General features: G+C 40.6%; 1 protein-coding gene across 2 annotated transcripts in view; it reads right to left on the reverse strand.

Annotated features, from left to right (window-relative positions):
- Positions 1-207: 207 nt before the first annotated feature.
- gabra3 (gamma-aminobutyric acid type A receptor subunit alpha3) overlaps positions 208-12,409 on the reverse strand; it is a 63,178-nt gene continuing 50,976 nt past the window's right edge. The window contains exons 9-11 of one of the 2 annotated variants that reach the window (XM_086131043.1): positions 11,757-11,962; positions 6,427-6,465; positions 208-6,287 (exon numbers count right to left, since the gene is read on the reverse strand). In XM_086131043.1, the coding sequence (XP_085987169.1) occupies positions 5,964-6,287; positions 6,427-6,465; positions 11,757-11,962 (569 nt within the window). In that variant the 3' untranslated portion in view covers positions 208-5,963. The remainder of the gene's footprint in view (positions 6,288-6,426; positions 6,466-11,756; positions 11,963-12,409) is intronic. The other variant, XM_086131044.1, reaches the window with a different exon arrangement.

Consider the following 12,409-nt stretch of genomic DNA (forward strand, 5'->3'; position numbering starts at 1 on the left):
GCATATTATTCATGAAAAATGTACACTACATATTTGTGTTTGGTGTCTTCCATGTAGGAAGCTTTCAGTTTACCCTGTATAGTTTTCCTTAATTAATCGATGTCAGGTGGTAAAATGCTCGTGATGCACAGCAGAAAAAAATCTATACTGTACCTTTCGCATGACTCGAACGTGTTCATAGTGACCAAAAAAGGGTGTTCTCCAAGACAAAATACAACATCCTTTTATTTCAATTTCCATTTGCTACATCTCATAACAGTAAGCACATGAACGAGAAAAGTCAACATACAGAGTCCAGTCACTGAGCACATAGACAGAGCCACTTCCCAACAGCAATACAGAGTCCACCACAGTATGTTCCTGGAGCTGTCTTTTGTGGAGGAAGTCTTTATATCGCTCAATGCGTAGAGACATGCAGTGGAATTGCAGGAGAGAGAACACAGCATGTACAACTCTGCTTGCAAACAGCTGCTAATTCACAGTTAAGTGTTGGAAAAAAAAAGTGCACACAAGATACCGATCTTGTAAGTAGACTCGTGAATCGTATCTACTGCACGTCATAAAAAACACTATAACACCCAGTGTTACAGAGCTACGGTTATCTGATTCAAAAAATAAATGACGTGACATGTCCATATTCACAAACTATTGGAATTGAGTCCACAATATCTACAAATTCACAACATTTTTTTATTCTCAGCTATCCAGTATTGTTATTTGATATACTGTATTTGCGCTACCCATCCACGGAATTGCATCAACATTTTAGAGGTTAGGTCGTGTAACCCGTAAGCGGTACTAAATAGCATAAATATCTCTATACTGTATGTTTATATACTTTTCATATATGTCTCGGTGCAATGACATGGTTTCATTATAGTTAACTCTGGCCCTATTGGGAAAATAACATGATAAAACACACCAAACTCAAAAGTAGCATGTCAACAGTGCAGTCGAATCCAGTTGATCACGAACGCTGACTCTCAGTTCAGTTTGGACATTTCAGTGTTAATCAACACAATAATTCGGGGGCTAAACATGACCATACAAAAAGATGTAAAAGTGCGTGTTGTTGCCACGCACAGATGGACAAACAAGATTTGCAGCAAAAGCTAATCTGGGATTCTGTACTGAGGAAAAACAAAAAGTATTCAATTGGACCAGTTCAAAATTACGTCATAATTGTGTGTTTGCATACAGGCATACAGTACATACTGTAGATATCAGGGTACAAACCTACCAAAGAATGATATTTTCACATGTCAAATGATGTTATTCTTCCACATGTTTTAAAATGAAAATGATGTCATTGTCATCATAAATGTACCACGTGTCAAATGAGATCGCTCCGATGCCATCCTCTTTCTGTTATGATCCCCAGGGGGCATGTTTGCATAGTACAGCATCTGGAGATTGCCTGAATATTCTGTGATGTACAGCATTAACCAAGTCCACATTCGGTATCTTTCTTTGGCCGCCCAGTCGATCTATAAATTCTCTAAATTTATTCACCTGCCTTTTGAGAGGTGCCTCTCACCTTTTCCCGTCTTACGAAGCCAAATAAGGTCCAGGTACATATGATGCGGAACTCTAATCTTTGTAGAGGTCAGTTGTTTGCTTTTGGATCTCATTAAGACTGCAATCATAACGAAGGTTACGCTCGGTGAACAAGTGCGTCGCAAACTGAACACGTTTCTTGATATGCCACTTTATATCAGTGGAAAAAATACTGTATAAAATATCAGGAATGCATAAAGCTATATATACAGCTGTCAGTGGTTAGAGTCACAATTTGTTACTTTTTATGTTAAGCATCTGGAGGTGGCATGTAAATGCACATTTGGTGACAACGTTTAACAAGTGTCGATCCGTATATCCCTGTCATGTATTATTTTTCCCGGACTGTCATATATCATTGAATGCAAGTCTTGATTAAGTCCGACACAAATGACTTATTTCCCAGGCATTTCCCGAATATTGAACAGCTTCTTAAATCACCCCCATGATGCAAAAGTGGTTTAGAATGTTTTTTACGCTATTCCGTTTTGTATGGAAATGATTACGTGGACTCCTGCTACTACGCACAGGCTTCTGTGATCCCCTTGGAGGACAGAGACTTTTGACACTTGCTCTCCGAGATGGAATGGTTCATTTCAGTCCTCCGCAATGCATAATTAACCAGAGTCAAATAATTTAAAATCCCTGCAGGGGTGGAGTTGCTGAGACCAGTGCCACCTGTCACAACATGATGTGACCAAAAAAAAAAATGTTGGTAAATAATCTAAGTCAGCCATTGATCACTGTAGTCTGACAATATCCTCTATGTTGTATTTATGCTGACCCCGTAGTCATTTATTAAAATATGCTCTGAATGACGCTACCTAGGAACGAACTTTCATGAAGAGATTACATTTGTTACCGAGCTGCAGGTAAAGCAGACTCATCAAATTTGCATGCTGGCAAATGTGGGTAAAAAGCACTTTCATAACCTTGTTGGTGTAAATGAACATCACATAAATATGCATTCTTCATTTATGACGGTGTCTCGGGGGCTGTGAGTGGGTCAGCGGTGAGTAAATTGGCTGAACCACAAGAACACCGACACGAAGAGCTGCTTGAGCGGAATACTGCATATAACATTAGGTGAGGCTGCATTTTGAGGACACACGTGTACAGATTGCATTAAGTTTTGACTGATATACTGTAATTTTTTTTTTTTTTGCGACAGTAAGACCCCTTTAAGAGAGGCATAGCACAGGCTGCTACTGTAATTATTCTTTCAGTCACTCCTGAAAATTGTTTCAAAAGATGTCTTGACAAATAGCATGGTGCAACATTTCCAGAAATACTGATAATGGATCATAATATGTGTTTAGTATCAACATAAAGGCAACTTTGCTGCTCAGTTCTACTGGTTGAAACAAACGAACAAAAAAGTGTAGTACATGAGCAATCTACCAAATATTTTTACCCCACTAGGTCTGGCGTCACTACAATGATACAAATTTATAGTGCTTATATGTATATTTGGCAAGCGCTTGTCTATGACAAAAACAGAAACGTTGTTCAACAAGTACAGAAATTGCACGAGTAAAAAAAAAAAAAAAACATTGCTTTTTGGATAGGCAGAAAAACACAAGTAACCACTGACAGAGCAGATGCAATTTAGTAAAACTATAAGGAAAAATATACTCAATATTTTTTCTCTCTCGCTCTTAATAAACATTGACTGTATAAAACACCCAATTGTATTAATTTCTATGACAAACAGAAAAAAAAATCTCAGCTCCAGTCTTGGCTAATGATGGCGTTTTGTTATGAATGTGTGAAAAAGCACAAAAAGATAATCCCCCCGCCCCATTTATGTTGTCCGTATTTTCACCAAGGCACTTGGCTCCCTTTTTAACCAAAACCATAATCGGCAAGCTAGAGCCACTGGACGTGAAAATGCACAGGCTAGCGCATGGGATGCAAAAGCAATTCTGGATGATACCACTTTGGCTCTGATGAGATTCAGTTTGAGTTGAAGGCCAGACACCGAAGATTATTAATGATGTTCCTATATGGCACTATACTGGGGCTGCCCCCTGCTCCCAGACCACACTTAAGCAACCATAGAACAGCTCCTTGGATGTCTTGGATTGCATCCTCTGCATAATCTGAGTGTGTGTGCATGCATGTTATTAATTCCCGTTTTCACCGGGGTGCAACGATGACAACCTGAAACCACGTGCTTGCAAAACAGAGAAAGAGAAAACAGTTTTCACTATTTTACAAAATGACAAGCGGTCAAGATACAGCGATGGACTACTTTGTTACTCACAACAGGAAACAGGGCCAGAGCTACTGTAAATGAGAGAAGAAAACAACTGCAACACCAACCTCTTTGACGCAGAGATTGCATAACATCGCAGTAGAAATGAGTCTGTCGCAACGCCGCTTTGCTTGTTTACACCAAACGGAACAAAGCTAGCGTGATGCCACACCAGTGGGAGGGAGGGCTTTAGATTGCTTACTGTATATTTCCACTCATTCCACTAGTCCTTTGTAGAATTTTACACAGACCGAGAGGTATTGTTCCTTCCCTTTTTGTTGGCATTGTGCCTCTTTCTCTTGGAAACACATTAACAGCAAATTGGCGAACTGTGTAAAAGAGGGTATCGTGAAATTAAACTCCCTCACAGCCATGGTAGCTTCATGTGAGCGTTTGCCCCTCCGTGTTCATGGACGAGCAAAATATCACAACACAAACACAGAATGTGCACTCGCAGGAATGTTAATTCTCAATCTCAAAAATGCTGCCTTTACAAAGATATTTACTAGAATGCCCGTATGTTCGTTAGCGTGCTAATTTCTGGTAGTTAGGATGGGAATTCCCACTTCATGGCAGTGATGTGACACTGTACAAATAATGGGCAGTAACATTTTTTTTTCCTGGATGCCCCAGAAGATGGCTCCATTCGATGACATACTGAGTGAGTTCTGTTCAAACAAAACTGGCCAGCATCAAAATGTTTCACGATGCTGTAGAGTTTGTGTAGCAATACTCCATAAAACAAAACAGAACATTTTGTGCAGGTTTTTTTGGGGGGTCATAATGGCGCCAACAAACTCATCAAGAAATGACAATTAGAACAATACTAAAAGCCTTCATGCTTGTCGGAGGCAATTAGGTCCATTTGAATTGACAACGTCAGAGGTGATAGCACACACCAACATGTTGGCAATTACTGTTTGCTGTGATGCAAAATAGATGTTTTTTTTTCAAAGCCAATTCTAGACCAAGTCTGAAAAGACGTTTAAAAACGTCTTTGGGAGTGAATGAGTTAAGATACATGACAGAAATGATATAAGATAAGATAAGATAAGATAACCTTTATTTGTCCCACACTGGGGAAATTTGCAGTCTACAGCAACAAAATTGGGGGAAACAATTTGAGCATGATGCCACCACTACAAACCTTAGCACAATTATCTTCATAACCACCACCCTCAATTGCAATATTATCTTCGTAAAGGCAGCTCCTCTATTGGATTTGATGAGATTAAACACACACACACACACACACACACACACACACACACACACACACACACACACACACACACACACACACACATATACACTCTATATAATATATATGTGTGTATATATATATATATGTACAGTATATATACTGTATATACATGTGTATATATATATATATATATATATACCCTGTGTATATATATATATACTGTATATATATTGTGTGTGTATACACATATATAAAGTGGTACCTTGACTTATGAGCTCAATACATTCCGTGACCAAGCTTGTACCTGAATTGACTTGCATCTTGTATTTGACATGAATTTTAAATGAAAATCACGTTTTGTTTTGAACGTGATATTAATAACCCCCGTATGGGATAAAATAATAAAAATACAACGCAAGTAAACAAACTCGCTTTATGAAGTGTAATTACTGTACGCACTGCAGTATTCGTGTGTCGAATGCGGCCTTGAAGGGAAACGGCCTCGTGAGTGACGTCAGGAGCTCGAGTCAGTTTTGAAAATGAGACATTTTGTATTTGCATGTTCAATTTTTATGTTCAATAAATGACAGAAAGTGACTGTGGCCCCTACCCCCTTACCCACATATGTAAACTTTGCAGGCATTACTGTACCTCAAATGTTCTAGTTTTTTTATTCCCACTTCTCTTGAGTGACAGTGTATTTGAAACTCACTTATCGTGGAAATTTTGACTCTCAACACAAAGCAAAATAAACAAACAAAAACATAAATCAACCAAGCCACATTCCAACCTGGAACCCCTCTAAAGTTAGGGCACTCGCAAATTAGGTACCACTGTATGCATACGCACACGCACACGTACACATACACGTTAAGATTTTCATGGCTTCCATCAAACCTCTCTCCTTCCTTGATAAACCCATTAGAGATTGATTTTGGATCAAATTCAGTTGGGGTTGTTTGCCTCTATGATGGCCGGCTTCCTGTTCACGTATGTGGCCCAGTAGCCCAAGTTGAAGATGAAGAAAAGGATGGGGAAAATGATGCGCGATATCTTGTCCACTTTGCTGACTCGGTTGTAAGACTTCTTGGCTTCTGTGTAGGGATCATCCATTTTATGGAGATAGGAGTGTTTGGCCGGTGCCCCGGTAGCGGCACTCTTAGAAATGGTTGTTAAACCTTGGTCTTTTGCTACGTTGATGGCGTAGGTTGTTCCAACAATGTTGAAAGTGTTGTTTGCCTTTTTGGAGAGACTTGCAGATTCTCTTCTCTGAAAAGAAAAGAAAGCAGCAATAGTTGTCAGGAGAAAAGGCAGCGGACTCCACAATACTTCCATTTGAACTCATAAAGAGGAAATAGAAGCAACACCACGAGACACGACACACACAAGAGCAAAACAAAAGCCTAACCATATCGTTAATCCTGGCCATGTTAGCCTGAAACGGTTCCTGAAAAGAAAAGTAGAAAAGAAAAAAAGTTTACCAATTATATTAAAAGTTACCCAAATGACATGCTCTATTCATCAATCTAGCGTGTACATTTTCCACGATTGTCCATTTAATCTGCATCACACAAGGTTTGATTGCAGAAAAAAAAGAGAGGTCATGACCATATTATTCAGCTGTGAAATGGTTTAAAAAGTGCTTCCATTGGAAAAAAAACAAAACAAAAAAAAACGCTTGCATCACTTGTACTGGGTCGGCTGGCGTGTGACTTTGCTGTCAGCTGCAGCATAGAGCGTTGAAAAAAAAAGGGGGGATGGGAGGGATAACAATGCCTGTAGTCATGTCTGACAAATCAATGAACGCAGCTAGGCCTCTTCAGGCAAACAACTCACGATAAAACAAACATGGCACAGGCTATATGAGAGAAGAAGCTGACATCTTTGTACTTGTACGGAGAAACCATTACACTCTGTGTTGAAAGAAAGCTTCAGACTGTCATGCTGAATTTGCACAGGGATACACTTATTTACCAAACCTTTACCATAGGATGATGTCATAATCCTCGCGGCCCTAAAAACGGGCTGCACACACTGTCGGAGGGTGGTGGGTGGGTGGGTGGGGGGGACAAGCAGGGCAGCAAGATTGATGGCGGCGCAAGTTTTACTTTTCTATAGTGGATACAGTGGCTGTGTGCGTGTGTGTGTGTGTGTGTGTGTGTGTGTGTGTGTGTGTGTGTGTGTGTGTGTGTGTGTGAGGCTGTAACGGAGTCTCAGGATATCCTTGCACCTCACACCCATGAGAATTTCAATTGAAGAACATCTTATTTGTGCCTTAACATTGAGAAATGTCAGCCCTGCTGAATGTACAATACTTCCTTCTCCAGTGACGTGCGTTGCAAGTCACCGAGGGCATCGCACCGACATCATTACTGTTACAGCTTAGTGTTTATGTCTCGCATGCTAACTGTTAACACTAGTTAACCGCTTTTAAGCAGCAACATGAGAAAGTTCACATTTTACAAAAATCAAAACATCGCCTGTCCAGCTCATGCAAGTTATACAATGGAGACAAGTTGGCCTGAACCAATCGGAGGTCAAACAGCGACCTTGAATTGGATCGTGTTCTACCATAGTTCCACTGTACTGTGTGTCATATGAATTATGCTACGCATTAAGAACATTTACAACTTTTTTGATGACCATGTACTAAATATTAAATATTTACAACATGGCAGATGTGCAACACTCTATGTAGGGTTACAGCACATTCCGATGCACCTATTTCATGTTAAGTACATGCATTAACGGTAAATGTGCTAGTACTGTATGGAGTGTTCGAGGCATAACAGATGGCATCCAAAAAAGAGAAACAAAAGTCCCATAAAATAAGGTGGCCATTCAATTCACACCTTTACTTCCCACTCTTGCCATTTGTGAAGAAAGTCCCTGGTACATTTCAGTGCTCCCTATTTTTGTCTACTTTGAGGCCACAGCTTTAATTTTTGCTCTACTTTTTCAGCTTCATTTGACTTTCCTTCCCTCCCACCCCCTCTCCTTCCTTCACTCCATCTTTTCCATTAGCATAACTGATGTCCCCTGCTTCCGCTGCCGATTGCTTCATGGCGCATCTCTTTATGCGGTTCTCATCACTGAATGTTTTGTTCCGACCTAATATTCGCATAGACTCAAAGATTTAATCTTGAAAAGCCACAATGCGGCCACGACGATACGCCACAAAGTTTCGCCATCGTGTATAAACTGAAACCCCTTTTCTACCAAGCAATAACGTTCTTTACACAATATTTGCATTCCCATTGCTGAAAAATATAAAGGGTACCGCAACAACTGACCTGTAAGGTATGCATTCAGCCCACCCTTCTGTCAGTGTGAGTGTAGCGTACTTAGAGTCAGGTAATGGGGCGTTGCTTAACATAATAATAATCACACAGCTATTGAAATCCACACGATGGGGTTTACTATTCTAAACTGTACACCGAAATCAACCGGGAGGGGGAAAAAAAATAGACCGCTTTCGAATGGCTGTTGTGACAAAACTATCAGCAGTAGACATCACCATGCCATGAAATTGTTTTTTCCCTTCACGCTGCCATTGTTTTGACCCGCCACTTTCCTCTGCAAAACTGAAGAACACTGAATACAAGAAAAGTGAGGAGGCCTAAAGGGGTTTAACTCAAGTCAATTTTGGACAAGAAGACAAAAGTCACACCGGTGCCCTCCAGATAACCAATGTCGTTTCCAGGACATTGACTCCACTAAACCTAAAAGCACCGCAGTGCCTTTTTTGAGGGGTGGGGGGTATCACAAAAATGGCTTAGTCAGCAGCAAAACTAATGGCACTGTAATATGATAAAGTACATGGCTCTATTCGTAGATAACTGAAAGTCTACGGCATTAGAAATGTTCTTTGCCAAATTAGCAGCCAAGCCACATAGTCCTTTTCCGCTTCTGTAAATCCAGTTTTTCTTCTGCTGTAATTTACTGGATATCTAATCCAGTGTTTTCCAACCCTGATTGAACCAAAGCACCCAATTTACATCCGAAAGAGCTCACAAAAATACCACAAAATTGTGAATCCTGGGAAAACGGTAATCTTGTCGCAGTTTTAGCCACAAATTAACTTGTAAAGTTGATATACTTGCAATAAGCCAGCACTTATATTATTGTTTTCTGCCATCTAACGGAAGAGAATTAAATTGCGCTGCCTGTCACATTATGTCGCTGCCATAGATAGATGAACACATTTGTAACGGGTAAAGGAATAATAGTTTTGGGACAAATTACGTTAAATGAAATTTTATAATTTCCCACGGCACCCCTGACGATGAGTGTGCAATGGCACCCTGGTCGGGAATCACTAATGTCATCATTAGGTGATACCGCATGAGCTTTACGGAATTCGACACATTATAGATTTATTAATCTACATATTTTCAGCCAACGATTCTTGTGTACTTGAACGTTGGTTGTTCTCTGCCACATAAAGTAAATCCAATGCATCTGCATCTGCAAATGTCAGATTTCTTTTGGGGGTGGGGGTGATTAAGCATCCTGGGGGCGATTGTGCCACTTGATGTCAAGTTGCTTGCAAGGCTTTGTGTGGACGTGTTAGACCGAGCCTCGCGATAGTCTGACCTTCTTTATGATTCGAGATGACGTGTTGACATGTTTGATCGCCTCAAGTACTGATCTACAAGTCCGGGTTGTGTCATTAATTTGGTGTATTTTAGGCTATTGGAAAACTGGTAGCTGTGGAGCCGATGACATTTTTCTGGTTTAAAAAAAAAAAACGTGAATGGTGATTTCTCTCGACTTTTTTTGTATTTTTAATTTTTATCAGGTCACGTTTATCATTTTTGAAAGAAGGCAATAGAACTTAAACACGCATCAAGTAAAGCTTTCCTACTGAACAATGAATGTTGGTGAAATACACATAATTTTACAATTTGTATTGCTTTCTGTAGCTGCTGCATAACGTCCGAGGTCTGTTGAGTTTGTCGGTTATTCCCGTACAATGTCAGTAGAAGGACGTGCAGCAGCAAAGGCTTCAGCAAAAGAGTGTCGGCGGCACCAACTAGCCGAAGCGGTCACAAGCATCGATGTCTTCGTCGCCCGTCTGACATCCCAAGGGCTGAATGTGAGACTAGCTTGAAGTTGGACATCCCCATTGCACAATGGCCAAATGCACCTATCGGCTCTGATGAATCCCAAGTTGCTTTTTTCGTTTCATCAAAGAATACACAGACTTCCATCCTGCCATATTACATCGTCCGCTGGCTTGAGGTGAGCTAATTAGCCCGTTGGTTAAACAGATTGTTTAGCGACCCAGAGGGAATTACATGCCACTGGAGCTGTGTAACCTCAAAAGTAAATGAGTACACGCTGACTCGACTATAGCTCACCATATCAGACCGAAAAAAGAAAGAGCCTGCGGCAAATGAAGTCATCATTTGGTTCCGTTGGCTGAAACTCGGCTTCTGATGACTGCGGACAGTATTTTTCCCCTTACAGCCCCATCCCCCCCGTACAATTATTATTATTTTTTTGTAAGATGGTTAAAAAAATAGGAGTAGTCTGAGCATTTTGCTTTCCAGTAGTAGTATTCTTGTGGGGCATTAAGGGTGAGCGTGTCTTGTCAACCATTGTGACCCTGTTCTTGTTTATCTATGATGACAACTACATTCTCAGCATTGTCCCAGAGAGCGCAGACATTTGCCATTAAGACAAAGCCTCAGAACGAAAACAAGAAACAGCTCTCCCCATGCCCCGACGACTCCTTATCTCTGCTTCATTCTGAAAAACTGAAAAAATATTTCTGCCACAAAATTGTCTCCTGCCAACCTCTCAGAGCACCAAATGACAACTCATAACTCACTGATAGTCGAAACTGATGAGGTCAGAGAAAGAGTTTGTGTATTATTATTATTATTGTTATTATTGACTGAAGAAATACACTCCTCTCCATAAGTGTTGGAACAGTGGTGCCAATTACTTACATTGAGTTCCTGTTTTTGTTCTGAATTTTACTGAACCCTATTTATTATTATTATTATTTGCATCCACGTTATTTGCATTAACAGAGTCCTTATTCCTAAATGGACTGAAACACAAAAGCATTCCCCAGCTAACTGTTTCCAGCAAAATGGTCTCCACTCATCTATATTTCAACTTTCTTGCTCTGATCCAATTACTTCTCCCGTCTTCCCCGCTCACACACAAAAGAGCGCAAGCTATTGACAAATCTGTGCGTGAAAGTAATATTGGCCTCCAGGGATTCATTTCGATGCACTCTCACTTTTTTAGTCAGCGTCCCATTTTTTTTTTAATGAGCATGCTGTACGGAAAGATGCTGTCTCATCTTGACAGAATGGGTTTAAGCGGACTAAAATGGGGCTTGAACATATGCTGCCATCCTAAATTTGGGCTAGTGTCTTTGGGAGTTTACCTCTGTTTCTGCTCTCCACGGTCCGCCCCACTTGTCCTTGTTCCATTTGGTTGTTAATGAATAAATAAAAGCTCCTTTATAGAGTACTCTGGGTTACTCTAAGGCTCCGAGTTTCCAATTTGCCCTTGTTCCTCCACCAGTGTAAACTTACAACATTCCTAGCAGCTCTGAGAGGGTTTTCAACAAAAATATAAAGGTAAAAGATGGGAGTACTCGAGGCGGAATTAACGTGGAGAGCCAGAGAGGAGAGAAGTCTAAATTCTGTCATTTTTTTGCTGGACACGTTCATCACTATCATATCTATGTGTAATTTCCAAACAGCAATTACTCACCCTGACTTCCATGCCCTCTTTTTTCCCATCCCACGCCCAGCTGCGCTTGGTGAAGTAGTTGACTGTGGCAAACTCAATCAAGGCAGAGAAGACAAAGGCATAGCACACTGCCATGAACCAGTCCATGGCTGTGGCATAGGCAACCTTAGGGAGGGAGTTGCGGGCACTTATGCTAAGGGTCGTCATGGTGAGGACGGTGGTGACCCCTGAGGAAAGAATTAAAAAAAAAACCAAAACATCAGGGAAGAGTTCCTACTAAAGGAAACACTGTCATTGGAAAGAATAACATTTATTCTATTTGCAAAAAAATCATTTGTTGCAATTTTGTCTCCATCAACATTTCATCATCAACAAAAACAATGCCCCCCACGGAGTAGACCTTTTTAAAAAAAGATTCACACCCACAAGAATCAGCAATTTAGAGCCTTCACTAACCGCGGTGCCTGCACATAACAAGCAAGGGGAGAAAATGCAAAGCTCCCGAGCTGAGGTTCCGACAAAGAACCCTCGACTGTGAGGCAGGCGTGCTCGCCACATGGTCGACAGTTCCACTGGTTACAGTCATTATATTTTGTGATGTTTCATTTTGAAATGTCATCATTCTGCCAACTATAGTCAGCTGTGGTGCCAATTAATGACCAAATATTGTTCCT

The sequence above is a fragment of the Hippocampus guttulatus genome, chromosome 15 (assembly GCF_054856545.1).
Source record: "Hippocampus guttulatus isolate MCC_2025c chromosome 15, RoL_Hgut_1.0, whole genome shotgun sequence".
In the NCBI taxonomy this organism is placed as follows: Eukaryota; Metazoa; Chordata; class Actinopteri; order Syngnathiformes; family Syngnathidae; genus Hippocampus; species Hippocampus guttulatus.